General features: G+C 35.8%; 1 protein-coding gene across 1 annotated transcript in view; it reads left to right on the top strand.

Moving 5' to 3' along the window:
* STK31 (serine/threonine kinase 31) overlaps positions 1–16,550 on the top strand; it is a 73,202-nt gene extending 56,652 nt beyond the window's left edge. The window contains exons 22-23 of the mRNA XM_057304403.1: positions 7,781–7,849; positions 16,323–16,550. Of these exons, the coding sequence (XP_057160386.1) occupies positions 7,781–7,849; positions 16,323–16,550 (297 nt within the window). The remainder of the gene's footprint in view (positions 1–7,780; positions 7,850–16,322) is intronic.
* The last annotated feature ends 2,879 nt before the right edge of the window (positions 16,551–19,429 follow it).

Raw genomic sequence — 19,429 nt, forward strand, 5'->3', positions numbered from 1 at the left:
TTTTGCACTTGAAAAATGCTGTGCCACCTTCTTTGAGCCTTCATGGTTTCTCATGAGAAATCCACTGTCATTTGAATAATTTGTTTCTAGGTAATATGATGTTTTTCTTTAGCACTTTTACAATTTTTCCTGGTCTTTAGTTTACTGCGGTTTGATTACGATGTGCCTTGGCATATATTTTTGGGTTTATTTCCTTTGAGCCTTGCTCATCTTCAATGTGTAGGTTTATGGTTTTCACCAAATTTGTAAAATTTGGTTCAGCAATTATTTCTTCAGATATTTTGTTGGCCCTACACTCATTCTTTTTTTCAGAAAGTCTGATGACATAAGTTTTGGATCTTTTTGTTATTGTTTCACAGGTTTCTGAGGTTCCGTCCATTTTTTGGTTGCTGTTCAAATTGGGTATTTTCTATTTTTCTTTCTTTAATTTCATTGGTGCTTTCCTCTGTCGTATGCCTCGTGCCATTGAGCCAATCCAATGAGTTAAAAAAAAAAAATTCTGTTCTTTTTTTCTTTACTGAGGCTTTCTGTTATTTTGTTTGTTCCATGGGTGTTTGTAATTGATCTCTAAGTATTGTTATTATGGCTCCTTTAAAATCTTTGTCAGATAATCCCTACATCTGTGTCATCTTGGTATCTGTTGGTTGCCTTTTTCTTATTCAGGTTGGGATTTTTTGTTCTTAGTTTGACTTGTGGTTTTTGATCATATCCTGAACATTTGTGTATTGTGTTCTGAGACTCTGATTCTATTTAACCTTCCTGTTTTGCACACAGGCCCCCAGTTAGGTGTAGTGTACAGTTTTATCTCCTCACTGGGCTGTGCTGACACCACCCCAGCAAAAGTAGAATGCTGACTTGCAGTGAGTGCCTTGAGTCTTCTCATTGCTGATGGGTGGTGGTGGAAATTCATCTCCTGTTGACACTGGGGAGCAGGAGCCATACTGCTTTACCACCACCACCTTATTTTACTTCCTCATACCTTGTTGAGGCCTGGTAAGCATGGAAGTTCTATTTTCCACTGGGTCCAGCTGACACTTGGGGAGTGGAGAAGGAAAAATAGAGTCTCACTAACACTGCCTCACATTGCTTTTGTTCCACTTTGTTGCTTCTGAATAGGATTGGAAGTTAGCTTCCCTGCTGGGTCCCACTGACAGTACCGTTTGGGTAGAGTGCCAGCTAGTGCCATCTCACACTGCCTTGTCCTGCCTCTTTGTTGATGGTGGGGGTGGAAGTCCAGCTTCCCACTCAGCCCTGTTGACACTGGGTGGGAAGGGGGAGTTTTTCATTTGGTATTTGGCTGGAGTAGGGAATATTACCAAAAACAGTTTCTGCTGCTGGACCACCCTGTTCCCAGTTCTTTGGCTAGAGGGAGCAGGCTTTTCTAGGGGCTTTTTTTTTTGATCTGTGGCTCTTGGTGTGTCTGAATTGCAGGCTTCTCTAGCACTCCCTCTGGGATATAGGAAGATCAAAAGGGAAACTCAGGAAATTCACCATTGTGTCATTACTCAAGTCCCAGGGTGTCCCTAGCTACTTCACCTTCTTCTTTCCACTTTTCAGAGTCTTCTTATATTTGCGTATTGTATTATATCCAGATTTGCTAAGACTGATGCTGAATGGGACTACTCCATTTTGGCTGGAATCCCTCGAATGCCTTTTACCTTGGAAGCTGAATGCTTTTGCAGAATGTTACCACCACATCAGTTTAATTTCTTTTGGGTCCTCAGTGCTTTCTTTTAGTCCTTTTACTTGCCCACAGCCAGCTCATTCTCATATTTCCCTCAGAGATTACCTTAAACCTTTTATAGCTTTCCTCAAGCACCTATTGAAATTGTACCCTCATTCTTTTCAGTAGTCTCTGCCTCTTATTTTTTTGAAAAAAAATGAGATCATACATGCTTTCTCTCAAATTTCAGTTCTTCTGTTTACAAACGAATCATTTCTTTACCCAATTTTCTGTCTTCTAGTCCAATTTCAGAGAAAATATTCCTTCAGTGCAGGCCATCCACATGTGGCCTTGACCCCATTCTCTCATCTTCTATTCTCAAACATCACTTTTACCCTACTTTTATCTTGCATCTTTAATGTATTTCTTTTTATTCTGTACCTTTCCTTCAGTCTAAAAATATGGCTATTAAGTCTGGTATATCAAAAAACAAAACAAGAAATCCACAGTAATTCCTTTACCCATTATTTTCTGTGACACTTCTTAGTTTTTTTGACCTTTGTGATTGGGCATCTTTTTTTACTCTTCTTTACTTCCTATTAGCTGTTAGTGTCCCCAAGGATTTTGCTTACATTCTAAAATTTTCACTGTGTAGCCTTTCCTTAGGTGTTCTTATTTACTTTCATAGTGTCTAGTACCATTTATTTGTTAGTAGCTCCCACATTTATGGCAGTAACCTGATGCTCTTGCCAGAGTTTCCAATTACGTACATATGCTTTCCGGCTGGCCAACTTTACCTTAATTTACTAGATATTTTATCTTGTTCCAGAAAGTATACAAGGCAATCAGTTCACAGAAGTACTTTAAAACAGTGCAAGACATGATAAATTGAAAGTAGATAAGAAAGAAAAAAAGGGGGAGGCATCTGGGTGGCTCAGTTGGTTAAGTGTGCCTTCAGCTCAGGTCATGATCTCAGGGTTCCGGGATCAAGCCCCACATCAGGCTCTCTGCTCAGAGGCAAGTCTGCTTCTCCCTATCCCTTTGTGATCTCTCACGTCTTCCTGCTCTCTCAAATAAATAAATAAAAATCTTAAAAAAGAAGAAGGAAGAAAAAAAAGGGTGTGAACATAAGAGTTGAATGAACCATGAATGAGAGTAGGGTGGCTCAGTCGGTTAAGTGTCTCACTCTTGGTTTCCGCTCAGGTCACGATCTTTGGGTGAGCCCCGCATCTGGTTCTGCGCTCAGTGTGGAGTCTGCTTAAGATTCTCTCTCTCCCTCTCTCTCTGCCACTCCCCCTGCTCTCTCTCTCTAAGTAACTAAATAAAATCTAAAAACAACAGCAACAACAAAATGTATACCACAGAAACCTGTTTAGAGCTGCTATACACAATTCATGTGTTGCCATTCTGTCCTTGTAGCAGACACTGCAGAATGATCATGGTCATGTTCATTGAGCTCAGATATGACCTCAAATTAACACCCATAAGGAATAGTATTGATTGAAAAACAAGCCTGTTTCCCAGCCTTGATGAATATATTTTCTATGAATAAACCACTAGGAATGCTCTAATCTTTCTTCTAGCAATTGTAAGAAAGGAAATCTAGTCTGTGATACAAACCATTATCTCTAAGATAAAAGCAGGCCAATTAGGACAAGCAAAGCTGTTGTCTGAGTTTTTGTTTTTGTTGTGGAAAGTTTCACACAAAAACAGTAAATAATGAAACCCTTTATACTCTTCAGCCAGATACAGCTATTGTCAATGTTTAATTACCAAGCTATTCTTGGTGATAAAACTAGGCACCCTCATAAAGACAGCATTTCACATTGCTAATGCAGATGTCCCAAATTACCTGAAATTTAAAAAACAAATATAGGTAACACTTATCAAGTACTTACTACGTATCAGTTACTTTGCAAGTATTTATCCAACTTAATTCTTGCTGTGGCCTTATAAGTGAGGAAACTGGGGCAAAGAGAAATTAGGTTGTTTGTCCAGATCCATTGGCTGCTAAGAAGATTAAAACCTAGCCAGTCTGTCTCCAGAATGCATACTCTCTACCACAATCCTGTTTCTCCCAGCCTTCCCCAGACAGTCTTTTCTAGTCATCTGAGCCGACAGCTTGTTGTCTTCTTTGACTCTTACATCTCCCTCATCCTCTCTTCTGGGAATCATGCTTTGGCATTTTTACTGTCTTATGAATTCTGAAATTTCTCTTCTATCCTTAAACCGGTGTGCTAGTTCAGTATCTCTTATGGCTTGTTAGTAAGAGCCTTGTTGGAAGATCAGGATTGTTAGAAGATAAGACTTTGTTAAATAACTAAAAGTCAACTGAGTAAATTTTAAAGATCTAATTAGCTTTATTAGTCAGTTCATGAGTCGGGCAGCATCCCATCTAGTAAGTAAAAGGGAACTCCAAAGTGTTACAGAACAGAAAAGACTTCTAAAGGTAAAGAGGGAATAGAAAGAAAAAAATTATTTGCAAAGATTCCATTGTTTTAGGCAAGATCATCCTCCTATAGGGGATGGAGGGCATCTGTCAGTAAATTTTCTTGTGCTGACCAGGGAATTCCCATGTTGGTTAGTTAGAGGTTACATTCCTGGGGGAGTGAATGAAGCTGTAGTTAGGTTAAGTAGTAAGTCATGGTTTACTGATGTGGGACCTTAACCTGAGTGACACCATTTTTGAGCCTGTGATTTTCTTTTTAGTGTCTTCTAATTTATCATCTGCAATTTGCTTTGCTTTGATGCAGGATAGGACATAGTTGTGAGGACTCTGTTAGTCAGGGTTTAGTCAGGAAAACAGAAGCCACACTTTACATATTTCAGTTATAAAGGGTTTTAATATAGGAATTTAAAGCTTTCATATACATTGGAAGATGTAGGATAACAGAGATAAGGGAAATAGTAATCTATTTCAGCATGTAACACTGTTTGTTTTGTTTTTTAGATTCCACATGTAAGTGAAATCATATGGTATTTGTCTTTCTCTGACTTATTTCCTTTTTTTTCTAATTGCATTTTTTAAAATTTATTAATTTTTATTAACATATAATGTATTTGTTTCAGGGGTACAAGTCTGTGATTCTTTTAATATAATATTTTCTAGGTCCAGCCATGTTGTTGTGACACTTAAGGTGATTATTGATATGTTGGGGGTAAATCTACCATTTTATCATTTGTTTTGTTTGTTTCTTACTCATTGATTTTTCTTGCCTTCCATTAAACATTTTTTAAGAGTTGATCTTGATTTATTTATGGTGTTTTGAGTGTATTGCCTTCTATATTTTTCTGAATGGTTGGTATGGATATTACAATATTTGTATGTGTCTTATCACATTCTACTGGTATCCGTGTTTCAACACTTTGAGTGAAATGTAGAAGCCTTTTGTTTAGGTTCCTTCACCCTACCCACTTTTAACTATCATTGTCTTAGGCATCAGATAGTATAATGTCATTATATATAGTATAAAGTCATTGTATATGACTTAGGAAACTTATGATGAGAAGGATAGTCTTTAGCATTCCCTCATATTTCTGTTCTTTCCATTGTTATTCCTTCCTGATGCTCCAATACTTTTTAAATTAATTAATTTATTTTTATTTTTTAAAGATTTTATTTACTTGACAGAGAGAGACAGCCAGCGAGAGAGGGAACACAAGCAGGGGGAGTGGGAGAGGAAGAAGCAGGCTCCCAGTGGAGAAGCCTGATGTGGGGCTTGATTCAAGAACCCCGGGATCACGCCCTGAGCCAAAGGCAGGGGCTTAATGACTGAGCCACCCAGGCGCCCCTCCAATACTTTTTAAAAAAATTCATTTCCTTTTTTTTTTTTAAAGATTTTATTTATTTATTTGACAGAGAGCCAGACAGTGAGAGGGAACACAGCAGGGGAGTGGGAGAGGAAGAAGCAGGCTCCCAGTGGAGGAGCCCGATGTGGGACTCGATCCTGGAATGCCGGGATGATGCCCTGAGCCGAAGGCAGATGCTTAACGACTGCGCCACCCAGGAGCCCCTCCTTTTTTTTTAATAAAGATTATATTTATTTATTAGAGAGGGTGAGAGAGCATGAGTCAGGAGAGGGGCAGAGGGAGAAGCAGAGACCCACTGAGAGGGGAGCCCGACATAAGCCTCAATCCTAGGACCCTAAGGTCATGACCTGAGCTGAAGGCAGACGCTTACCCAACTGAGCTACCCAGGTGTCCCAAAAATTCATTTCTTTTTTGGTTGAAATACTTTTTAGCCAGTCTTTAAGAATGCGTCTTCTTGTGATGTATTCTTTTAGTTCTCCTTCATCAGTGAACATTTTGATTTCACCTTTTCTACCTGATGGATAGTTTCACTGGATATAGAATTTGTGGTTGAAAGTTCTTTTCTCTTAGCAGTTGAAAAATGTTGTGCCACTTTTTCTGGTTTCCATGGTTTCACATGAGAAATCCTCTGTTATTCAAATTGATATTTCTCTGTAGGTAATGTTTTTCTTTGGTTGCTTTCAAGATTTGTTTTGTTTTTAGTTTTCAGAAATTTCATTAATTTGGGTTTATCCTCGTTGAGTCATTTTTTGTTGTTTTGGATGTGGATGTCATAAGACACTCCAGTCCTGGGGTCTTTAACCAGTTTGTCTTCCTCTTTACCCTTTCAGAGACCTCCTTTGGTGTGTTTTGTTATTTCCAACATAATTTTACTTAGTGGTGAGGAACAGGAAGAAACCATTAAGTCCTTTTGCTCATTTTTAAACTTATTCGGATCTGGATTTAAGTAAACTATGTAAAAGTAATAATTTCTGATAAGTAAAGTAATTTCTGATATAAAGTAATTTCTGATATAAAAAGTAAAATAATTTCTGACATGGGATGATTATAAATTTGAAAACGGTGCGCGGCTGGCTCAGTCTGTGGAGCATGTGACTCTTGATCTTGAGGTTGTAAGTTCGAGTCCCACGTTGGGTGTAGAGATTACTCAGAAATAAAATCTTAAAAATAATTTGAAAACTGGATATTTTATACAGGCATATCTTGTTTCATTGTGCTTCACTTCATTGCATTTTGCAGATACTGCATTTTTTTACAAATTGAAGGTGCAGAATTCTGTGTCAGGCAAGTTTGTTGATGCTATTTTTCCAACAGTATTAGCTCACATAGTGTCTCTGGGTCATATTTTGGTATTTCTTGTAATATTTCAGACTTCTTGATTATTAGGATATTTATTGTGATCTGTGATCAGTGATTATGACTCACTGAAGGTTAGATGATGGTTAACATTTTTTAGCAATAAGGTATTTTTTAATTAAGGTATGTATATTGGCTTTTTTTTAAGGCATAATGTTACACTTAATCAACTGCAGTATGATATAAATACAACTTTTACATGCACTGGGAAACCAAAAGATTCATTTGACTTGCTTTATTGTGATATTCGTTTTACTGTGGTAGTCTAAAACCAAACTTAAAATATCTCTGAGGTATGCCTGTATTAAAGAATTACTAAAAAAAAAATTACTGAATTTTTAGTGTGATGATATTGTTATTGTGTCAAAATAAAAGACTTTAACTTTTAGAAATATGTACTAAAATATTTACAGATGAAATTATGAGATGTATAGGATTTACCTCAAAAATAATTTATATAGGTTTATGCATAGGGTTGATGGTTTTGGGGTTGGGTGATGAATACGTAGAATTCAGAATATTTTGGGTATGTAAGAAATCTCCATATTTAATAGTTTTAAAAGTTTAACATGTATTTCTTGAACATAGGTTAAGAATTAGGGAGGAAAGAAACATGCTTGATTTATTTTCCTTGTACTTAATGTATGAAATTAGCATGGTATAGATACTTAATTTTGATTTATTTGCTTGAAAGGGGAGGAAGTATTGAAATTGCTTATAGTGTATTCATCAACTCTGACTGATACTTGAGGAGCCCCAAGAACTGTTTAGTTACCTGTGAACAATTAGTTATTAACATGAAAGTGTTTTTTATCTTCTAAGAGCTAATGTGTGTTCTTTGAGTGAGCTGTTCTCTTTTCTCCAGGATGTGAAGAGTTCCAAATTTGACTGTGTTGTAGGATTGGTATTTTGTTACATTGGGAATTTATCCATTCTCATTTTCTTTAACAGCTTTCTGTTCAAAATCAGAAATTTGAGACAAATGAAGATGGAATCCCAAAAGTGGATCAGTTTAATTTGGTATGTGACCTTTTTGTGATTTAATGGTTGGAAACATATGCTGTGGTTGTAGCAGTAATGTAAACATAAATATTTGACTGAAAATGTCCTCTGCTTTTTGTAAGAATGCAAAATAGCATTCACAACAAAGATTGAAAAAAATTCAAGTGCCTTACACTGCTGCCAGAAAATTACTGCTAGAGAATATTGCTGGATTGTACATTTGTCACACAAATTATATAATGTTGTAAGTAATACTTAAAGAAAAATAGTCTTTGCTTTATCTTCCAAGATCATATTATATTAAAATTAATGTTTTACTAATTTTTATAAGTATCTAGCTGTGTCTTTTCTTTGTCATATATCTGTCATTCATATTGCTTTGCCATTTATGTATGTACTCAGCCAACATATTTTGAGTAGCTGCTCCACTCTAGGAACTGAACTAGATGATGGATTACCAGGATTGCAGCATTGAATAAATGAATAATTTAGAAATGTGAACACATAAACAACCAAGATTTCTAAGTAGGGTATTAAGAAAGTATTTTGGAGGAAGCTAATTTTTAATTCTGCAGAGGAAAGTGGAGGGAAGAGAGGTAGGTAGAAAATGCCACCAAGTAGTTAGAGGTGAATCTTCCAGATTGAATTAGTTTACAAGAGATAGAATGAGGTGATGGTATTCCAGGTAAAGACAATAAATAACCTACACTAAGACCTGAAAATATTAAATTCTTTTGAAATGGAATAGTCCTGTATGACCTGATATTAAGAGGTTATAAATATGGCAGTAAATGAGTTTATGGAAGTATAATAATCAAGCTCTAAAAGTTCTCATGCCGTTTTTTAAGAAAAAAAATATTTGTTTAAATATATATTACAACTGTTTTTATGACTTAATTTTTTTTAAGAGCAGTTTTAGCTTCATAGCAAAAGTAAGAGGAAGGTACAGAGATTTCCCATATATCCATTTCTACCACATATGGATAGTCTGTCCATTAACATCCCTAACCAGAACGGTCCATTTGTTACAGTTGATAACCTGTATCGATACATCATTATCACCAAAAGTCTGTAGTTTACATTAGGGTTCCTTCTGGCATTGTGCATTCCTGTGAGTTTAGACAAATGTATAATGGCATGTATTCACCAGTATAGTATCATACAGAGTATTTACACTGCCTTAAAAATCCTCTGTGCTCTGCCTGTTCATCCCTGCCTTCCCCAAACCCCTGGTTACCATTGATACAGTCTCCACAGTTTTGCCTTTTTCAGAATGTCATGTAATTGGAATCATACAGTATGTAGCCTTTTCAGATTGACTTTTTTCCACTTAGTAATATGCATTTTAAGTTCCTCTAGATCTTTTCATGGCTTAATAGCTGATTTCTTTTTAGTGCTGAATAATATTCCATTTTCTGAATGTACCATGGTTTATTTACCTATTCATCTACTGAAGGTCATCTAGGTTGCTTATAGGTTTTGGCATTTATGAATAAACATCCATGTGGAGCTTTTTGTGTGGACATAAATTTTTATTTCATTGGGTCAGTACCAAGGAGCACAGTTGCTGGCTCATATGGTAAGAGTATGTTTAGTTTTGTTAGAAAGTGCCAAACTGTCTTCCAAAGTGGCTGTACCATTTTGCATTACCATTCCTGTTGCTCCACAACCTTGCTAACATTTGATGTTGTCAGTATTCTAGATGTATAGTGGTATCTTGTTTTAATTTACATTTCCATGAGACGTGATGTGTGGAGCATTTTTTCATATGCTGATTTGCCATCTGTGTCTCTTCTTTGGTAAAGTGTCTGGCAAGGTCTTTGGTCCATTTTTAAATCATGTTGTTTTTTTATTGTTGAGTTTTAAGAATTCTTTGTATATTTTGAAAAACAATCCTTTATCAGAAATGTCTTTTGCAAATATTATCTCACAATCTGTGGCTTGTCTTTTAATTTTCTTGACAGTGTGTTTTGCAGAGCGGAAATTTTTAATTTTAATTTTAATGAAGTCTAATTTATCAGTTTTTTCTTTAATGGCATTTGGTGTTGTATCTAGAAAGTCATCACCAGACCCAACTTCATCTAGGTTTTTTTTTTTGTTATCTTCTAGGAATTTTATAGTTTTGCATTTCACATTTAGATCTGTGATCTATTTTGTGCTAATTTTTGTGAAGAGTGTAAGGTCTCTGCATAGGTTCATTTTTTTGCATGTGGATGTCTAGTTGTTCCAGTGCTATTTGTTGAAAGGACTATCTTCAGGGCACCTGGGTCACTCAGTTGGTTAAGTGTCTGCCTTCAGCTCAGGTCATAATCTCAGGGTTCTGTAATCAAGCCCCACGTTAGGCTCTCTGCTCAACAAGGAGTCTGCTTCTCCCTCTCACTTTCCCTCTGTGCTCTCTCTCTCAAATAAATAAATAAAATCTTAAAAAAAAGAGGAAAAGACTATCTTCATTGTATTCCCTTTTCCCTTTTGTCAAATATTAGTTGACTATATTTTATATTTTAAGGGTCTATTTGGTGCCATTAACCTATTGGTTTATTCTTTAATATCACACAGCCTCAATTACTGTAGGTTTATACTAAGTCTTGAAATTGGGTAGTGTCAGTCCTACAACTTCGTTCTTGAATATTGTGTTGATTAGTCTAAGTCTTACTGCCTCTCCATGTAAACTTTAGTATCAGTTTGTTCATATCCACAAAATAACATGCTGGAAATTTGATTAGGTTTGTATTGGATCTATAGATCAAGTTGGGGAGAATTGATACTTTGACAATATTGAGTCGTCTTATCCATGAGTATGGAATATCTCTCCATTTATTTAGTTCTTCTTTAATATCTTTCATCAGAGATTTGTAGTTTTCCTCATGTAGATCTTATACCTATTTTGTTAGATTTATACCTAAGTATTTTTTTGGTGTGCTAATGTAAATGGTATTGTTTTTAAATTCAAATTCTACTTGTTTATTGCTGTATATAGGAAAGTGATTGACTTTTGTATATTAACTTTATATGTGGCAACCTTGCTATAATCAGTTACTAGTTCCAGAAGTTTTTTTCTGATGCTTTCAGATTTTCACTATAGATAATCATGTCATCTGTCTATGAATAAAAACAGTTTTATTTCTTCTTTCCAGATAATATGGTCTCATGCCATTTTGATTATTTGCACTGTAATGAAGGAACACATACAGTTTCATTTAACTCTGTAGTCCTTTAACTTATTTGACCACAGAAATATTGTGTTTTATAACATCTAATATCCCATGAAATTAGCTTTTAAAAAACACACATTAGACATGATTACTAAGGAGCTTTGCCATACTTCTTGGATAAGAGTAAAAAACACTGGAGACAACTTTTGGGAGACTATTAAATTGTTTATTACGCTTACTGGCTGTAGTATAGAATGGGATAACAAAGAAGGTGATGACACTTTATACTTTTAAAAAACAGGATCCAGATTTCTTGTCGTTAGAAAAATACCAGTACTGCTACATTAGAGGTTGTAGCTTCACCCAAAGTGAACACTTGAAACTCCTGCTCTTTCAGACCTGATACAAAAATTACATTGCAACAAATTATCCTGAAATTTAGTGATTTAACACACATTCACTGTCGTACAGTTTGTGAGTCAGGAATCTGGGCATAGCTTATTTGGGTCTGCTTCAGGGTCTTTTACAGGCTGCAGTCAGGTTGTTGACTGGGCTGTCTTAATGCTTGACTGAGGAAGATCTGCTTTCAAGCTCACATGATTGTTGGTAGAATTCATTTCCCCTCTAGTTCACTAGAAGTTGCCCTCAATTCTTTGCCATATTTCCATTATGATAGCTTGTTCCATCAAAGTGTATAAGCAGAGAAAGGAGCAGAAAGTCTGTTAGCTAGACTGAAGTCATAGTTTTTTCATAACCAACTCACTAGGTTAATCACATACTCAAGAGGAAGGGATTACATAAGGATGTGAATACTGGGAAGTAGGGATCAACGGGCAACATCTTAGAAGTTGCCTACCACAGTTATTAGCTGTGTGCTAGGCACTCTGTTAGGTGTATGAATAAAGAAGGTGAATAAATATAAGAAGTTCTTATTTAATGTGGGTAGCTGCTTATGGAGATCTAAAATTAGAAAAATATTTGGCTTATGTAGTACTTGCTTGTGTGATCTGAGACAGCTGTTAGTGCTGGGAATGGGATTGTCTTTATCTATATACTTTATCATATGTAGTTACCAAACAAATGAGGGAACTATAATGTAGACATTACAGGGGCCATATCAAAAGTGGAGAGAAATCATAGAATTATGTAACTGACAGATATTAGAGGATAATTAATTCACTAATTCCCAGCCCCTAGAAGAATTTCTTTAGTAATAGGTCCAACAAATGGCCTTCAGCCTTTGCTTAAGTACTTCTAAGTTCAGATAAATTCATTCTCTATTGTACAACTCTTATGTTTATTTGAAGGTAGTTCCTTCAAATAGATGTTCTTTCATATAACACGTGTGTGATATAATATTAAAAAGTTACACAGAGAAGCACATCCCTATTGATATGTCCCCCAGCTACCTAGGTCTCTTCTCCCAGTGGTATTGCTAGTTTCTTGTGAATCTTTCCAGAAAGTCATATGTGGAATCTAAAACAAAACAAAAACAAAAACCAAGGTCATAGGTACAGAGACCAGATTAGAAGTTGCCAGATTATAGATACATACATAGGAAGGTCTATGTATGTATGTGTCCTTTTAAAGACAGATTATTATTTCTTTAAGTTTAAAAAAAATTGTATTTGCTCTGTACTTTCAGTAAAGGCAGGAGCTTTGTGTCATGCATCATTGTATCCCCAGTGTCAATAGTTGATACATAGTTAAGACCTAAATAAATACTTTTTGAATGAATGAATCTTTATTATATTTTTTCTGGTAAATATTCTTCATCTGCCATTTTTTGAACTTGCCTTTTTCCTCTATTTCCCCCTATATTTTCAACCTCTCTGGAATCCATTTTTGTATATATGAAGTATATATATATTTTGTCTGTATGAAGTAAAGGTTCAAAATTTTTTTTTATATGTGGACAGATAGTTGACCCAGCACCATTTATTCAGTAGTCAGTCTATCCTGATTAATAATGCCACTCTAGGGGCGCCTGGGTGGCACAGCGGTTAAGCGCCTGCCTTCGGCTCAGGGCGTGATCCCGGTGTTATGGGATCGAGCCCCACATCAGGCTCCTCCGCTATGAGCCTGCTTCTTCCTCTCCCACTCCCCCTGCTTGTGTTCCCTCTCTCACTGGCTCTCTCTATTTCTGTCAAATAAATAAATGAAAAATCTTAAAAAAAAAAATAATGCCACTCTGTGCTGTGCCAGGTTTTCATGTACTCAGGAATCTGTTTGGGGCTCTATTCTGTTCTTTGGCTTATTTATTGATTCCCTGTGCCAACACTGTGGGGTTCCATGGTTTAAAATATTGTGTCTTTATACAATAGGGTTTTGACTTTCCTTCCTTATGTTTTTCTTCAACATTGTCTTTGTTATTCTTGCCCTTTTATTTTTCCTTATGAATTTTGGCACCAACTTGTTAAGTCCTCTGAGAAACATTGTTGTTACTTTGTAAGTATTTTGAATTAATAGGTTAATTTGTGGAGAATTGCGGGCTTAATGATATACTATTTTTGTAGTTGGGAAAATAATACCTCCCCCCTTTTTTAAAGACATTATTATTATTTTACTCTTTATTGTATTGCATTGATTATGAAATAGATTTTATTTTTAAAACAATTTCATGAGTGGTTAAATTATATTCAAAAATACATATATCATGTAGCAAAATTTGATTATTTTTCCATTTTTTAAATTGAGGTGTAATTGACACATAACATTAGCTAACACATAACATTTAGTTTCATAATGATTTGATATTTGTGTAGATTGGAGAATAGTTACCAAAATAACATCTAGTTAACATCCATTAGCATACATTGTTCGAAACATTTTTTTTCCTTCGTATGAGAACTTTCAAGATGTACTCTCTTAGCAACTTTCAGATAGGCAGTACAGTATTATTAAGTAGTCACCATGCTGCTGTACATTACATTCTCATGACTTATTTATTTTATAACTGGTAGTTTGTACTTTTTTGACCCCCTTCACCAGTTTTGCCCACCCCCCTCCCACCCCCTTGCCTCAGGCAACTTCTAATCTGGTCTCTGTATCTATGACCTTGGTTTTTATTTTTGTTTTGTTTTAGATTCCACATATAAGTGAGATCATGTGATATTTGTCTTTCTCTGACTTAGTTCACTTAGTATATTGTACTCAAGATCCATCCACGTTGTCACAAATTGTAAGATTTCATTCTTTTTTATGGCTGAATAATACTCCCATTGTGTGTGTATGTATGTATGTATGTATGTATGTATATACATACACACACACCATATTTTCTTTTCTTTTTTTTGCCATAGAATAGCACTTTATTTTTAAAAAAATTCTGGTGTAGTTAACATACAGTGTTTTATTTATTAGTTTCAGTGTACAATATAGTGATTCAGCAATTCCATACATCACCCAGTGCTCATCATGACAGGTGAACTCCTTGATCCCTATCACCTATTTCACCCATCCCCCTACCCACATTACCCTCTCATAACCATCAGTTTATTCTCTATAGTTAAGAGTCTGTTTCTTGGTTTGTCTCTCTTTTTTCTTTCTTTCGCTCATTTGTTTCTTAAATTTCACATGAGTGAAATCATATGGTATTTGTCTTTCTCTGACTTATTTCAGTTAGCATTATACTCTGTAGGTCCATCCATGTCATTGCAAATGGTGAGATATCATTTTCTTTTATGGATGAATAGTATTCCTGTGTGTGTGTGTGTATACCACATCTTCTATATCTATTCATTTATGGGTGGACACTTGGGCTGCTTCTATAATTTACACCATGTTCTTTTATCCATTTATCTGTTGATGGACACTTAGGTTGTTTCCGTATCCTGGCTATCATAAATAATACTGCAGTGAACATGGGGGTGCATATATCTTTTTGGGTTAGTGTTTTTGTTTTCTTCAGATAAATACCCAGATGTGGAATTGCTGGATCATATGGTAGTTCTATTTTAAATTTTTTGTGGACCCTCCATACTATTTTCCACAGTGGCTGTACCAGCTTACTTCCCAGCAATAATTTTTTCTTTTTTTTATGAAGGAGAAAGAGAGTGAGTGCAAGCATGGGGTTACAGGGCCAGAGGGAAAGGGTGAGAGAGAATCTCAAGTGGGTTCCATGCCCAGTGTGGAGTCTGATGTGGGGCTCAGTCTCAACGATCCTGAGATCACGACCTGAGCCAAAATCAACAGTTACATGCTTTTTTTTTTTTTTTTAAAGATTTTATTTATTTATTTGACAGAGAGAGAGAGCACCAGCAGGGGAGCAGCAGGCAGAGGGAGAAGCAGGCTTCCCGCTGAGTGAGGAGCCCAGTGCGGGACTTGATCCCAGGACCCTGGGATCATGATCTGAGCCGAAGGCAGACGCTTAACCATCTGAGCCACCCAGGCGTCCCTAAGAGTTGTATGCTTAACTGACTGAGCCACCTAGGAGCCTGTAGATTTTGTAAATTTTAGTTAAGTTTATACCTGCTAAAGGTGCTGTCTTTGAACATGTTTAGACACATATTCTGTAGAGTACAGTATGGGCATTGGCATTCATTAATATAACAAGTATTTACTGAATATCTGCTATATCCCTGCCGCTGTGCTAGTTGTTGGGGATGAAATGATAATCTAAAATTTCTGATCTTAAGGATCTTAGAATTTAATGAGGACACTAGCAATAAACAGGTGATTTTTATTCAGTGTCAAGTGTGTTCTATTTGGAATCATCATAGAGGGAAAAAGAAAAAGGCATACCCAGGTGCTTTGTCAGGTGGAAATAATGGAAGAGCAGTATTATAGTGTTATTTACATGTGATAATACAAATAACTTTGAAATATTTCCTTGAAATAGTGGTACTTAATAAATTCTAGTTCCCCATAATGATGATGATAATGGTAGTGGTGGTAGAGGAGTTCCTGGAGATCACTGCAAAACTGAAACCATAGGCAGCTGACCAGTAAAGGAGGTTACCCTTCCAAAGAAGGTTCAGTGTAAAGTTTTCAGTGTCAAACTCTGATCAGTGCCATAAAAAAGAGGAAAAAGTGGTAGTCTTAAAATATTCTTTTTTGGAATTTCACTTGTTTTTGAGATATTTTAGCTGCAATTCTCTTTCCTATTACAGTTTCTCCCTGTGATTTAATTCCATTGTTTTATTATTGGAGTAATAATTCCTTTCCAATAAAATAGTTGAATTTTGTAGAAATCTTAAAAAATCTAAATAGGAAAAATTGATGTTAGCTCTGTATTATAGATTAAAAGTGTTTTTGAAATGGATCCTCCTTCCTTATTTCAGGTTTGTCCTTTTGTTTTGATTTTATTTTTGTTTTGTAACCTGTCTTTTTCCTTGCAGGATTATAATATCAAATCCCTCCTCTATAGCTTGATCTATAGTAGAAGTTCAATGACTGCTGAACAAGTTTTGAATGCTGAATGTTTTTTGGTGCCAAAGGGGAAATCAACTCCAAACTCAGAAAAAGATACTGAATATAACCAATATAAAGAAAAAGAAGAATTAAAGATGGAGAACTTGGATAAATATAAGGAAAAGACAAGAAATTATGAATCTGACTTTGATTGATAGATTAGTATTTTTTTGTTACAGATGTTCCTTTTAAAACTTTGTTTAGTTTGGTTAAATAAACAGAAAAAAAATCTGGAAGAGTTCTGGAGCTAGTTGGGTTGTGTTTTTGGTATTCCAGTTGTGAAAAATAAAAGATGTTTGGCTATGCAAAAAATTGTATAGTTTGAAATTTCATTTAATTGGAGTTGTTAAGGAAGGATTTTCTGTCTATAGTACCTTTTGATATTGCATAGACTATGATCCTTGTAATAGACAAGGTTATTTGATATTTGGACAAATCCAGTACAGATGTTCAGTTATATGAGCCAGCTGATGGTGGTACATTCAACAGATAATTGGCCTTGTACCCAGTTCTGGGGATATAAATGTAATTAAAACATTGTCCTTATACTTACAAAGCACACAATCTATTGAGAAAGTCAGAGATAGAAACAAATCTTCATAATACAATGTGGTATAATCAGTGTTAGCTCTGTACAGAGCTTTATAGGCATACACAGGATGGGTACTCATACTGTGGAAGAGGGATGTCATGGAAGGCTTTCTGGAAGATATAGTACGTTAGTTAAATTTTATAGAATGAGTAATAAAGTCGAAGGAGGGGAAAGAGTATCTTAATTGGCAGAGAAAATGTTGATAAAAACACTGAAGGGAGAAACTTTTTGCTGCATTTAATAGTACAAAATAGAAGGCAGGAAATAGTCATATAGTAGGTGGATAAAGGCTTTGTACAAAATAATAAAATGCTCAGACCTACCTAATCATTTTATAGAAAACGTGGAATCATTCAAGAATTTTAAACAGCTTTAGTTCCTCACAAAATCCATCTACCTACCACTAGGATAGGAGGTAGGGAGACTGTTTAGAAGGCTAATATAATAAAGTAGGTGAGAAATATATGAAAGTAGAGATAGTGGTGAAACAGATGGGACAAATTTATGAAATAATTAGAAGGCAGACCAGTTGAACTTGGTGATTGAAGTGTATGTGGACTAAAGTAGTATGGTAGAGTCTCTAGTTGCCTATTTAAAACCCAGCCATCCTTTCTTCCTTGGTAATAGATTCCAGTTTAATTTGGGATGGCAGTGTACTTGTCTAAAAGACTATATTTACCATTTTCTACACTAGTTGAGGCCTTTTCAATAAGTTCTTGCAAATAAGGCTCCTTAAAATGAGCTGACTTAGCTGGGAGATGTGTCCTTTTGCCTTTACCCCTTTTTTTATTGCCTAGAAGTGAATGTGGTGGTTAGAATTTAAGGAGCCTCCTTGCATCATGAGGTGACTTTGAGGATGAAACCTATGACTGGGATGATGGAGCAGAAAGTTAGAAGGAGCTAATGTCCTTAATCATTCTGGAACCTCTGTAGTAGCCTCAAGTTTTCACATTACTTGAGAGAATAAAGCCTTACATCAAAGTATGGTTCCAGTATCAGCAGCCTCAACAGCACCTGGGAACTTAATAGAAATGCAAATTCTTGGCTCCATTCCAGATTTACTAAATGAGAATCCAGGAGTAGAGCCTGAAAATCCGTGTTTTAACAAGCACTTTAAGTCATTCTAATGCATACTAAAGAGAACCATTGCCACATATTCAAACCATTGCTACTTTTTGGGTTTCCTGTTTTATAGTAGACCTTAATTTTAGCTGATTCAGTTGTAAAGACACAGTAGTTAGGTTTAAAATAAAGTTGGATAATTAAAGAGAACAAAGAATAGATCACTTTATTTATACCAGTGTTTAAAATAAAGAATTAGACCAGCATTTTCCAAATGTGTTTTGCTGAACACTAGTCCCTTGCGATGTTCAGCACAAAAAGTTCTGTGATTAGTTGTTTGGAAAATAATGAATGGTAAATTGGAGATTGATTATTCATATTAGATGGTAAGTTTCTAAAAAGTTGTCTAGAAGACACCCATTTACTTTTTTCTTTTTTTAAAGATTTTATTTATTTATTAGAAAGAGCACAAATGGGGAGCAGCAGTGGGAGAGGGAGAGGCAGGCCTCCCCACTGAGCAGGGAACCCAATGTGGGGCTTGATCCCAGGACCCTGGGATCATGTCTTGAGCTGAAGGCAGACGCTTAACTGACTGAGCCACCCAGGTGCCCCTGAAACCTGTTTAGTTTATTTAGCCCAGTGTTTGCCAAAATTGATGAGCTCCCTTTTTTCACAAATACCTAGCAGCTTCCCTGTTGTGAAACTGGGGTGAGAATCACATTTTTTGGCATACTGAGGTAGTTTTTTATTTATTGTTTTAAAATGGCAAATAATGATGTGTGATGGAAGGAGATAATTTTTTAAGTATCTCTTCAATGCCACAAATGTTTCTTGAAATATGTGTATATATGTGTAAAGGCAATGCAAAGCCAAGCAGATATGTTCACTGCCCTATGGGCAGTTTGATAATGGTGCGGTGTATAATAAGCTATAAGAAAAGCAGTAATGTATGTCACTACAAGAAAGGAATGCAAGAGAAGAATGATGAGGTTGAGGAATAGACATTTGAACAATTTTAGAGGAGCAGTAGGATTTTACTTGTTTGGAATTGGAGAAGGTATTCCAGGCCAAGGGAATTAAGAAAGCTCAAAGCGGTAGATTTGGGAAAAGACAAGAATTTGGCCGGAGTATAGGACATTATGGGGGAGCTGAGAAATAGGCCTGGAAAAGTATTTTGGGGACAGATCACAGAGGGTTGTGAGTTGCTCTATAAGAGATGAGACTATTATGAACTTATGAGCAGCTGAATCACACAGTTCTGTTTACTTTCAAGTAAAATAACCAGAGAGGAGGATTTGGGCAGGGAAATAAAGGAGGTGAGGAAGGGGTCAAGGATGGTACATTTCACTAAAGTAAATCAGGCAAAGAAAATGTCCTGTT

Source organism: Ursus arctos, unplaced genomic scaffold (assembly GCF_023065955.2).
Source record: "Ursus arctos isolate Adak ecotype North America unplaced genomic scaffold, UrsArc2.0 scaffold_3, whole genome shotgun sequence".
In the NCBI taxonomy this organism is placed as follows: Eukaryota; Metazoa; Chordata; class Mammalia; order Carnivora; family Ursidae; genus Ursus; species Ursus arctos.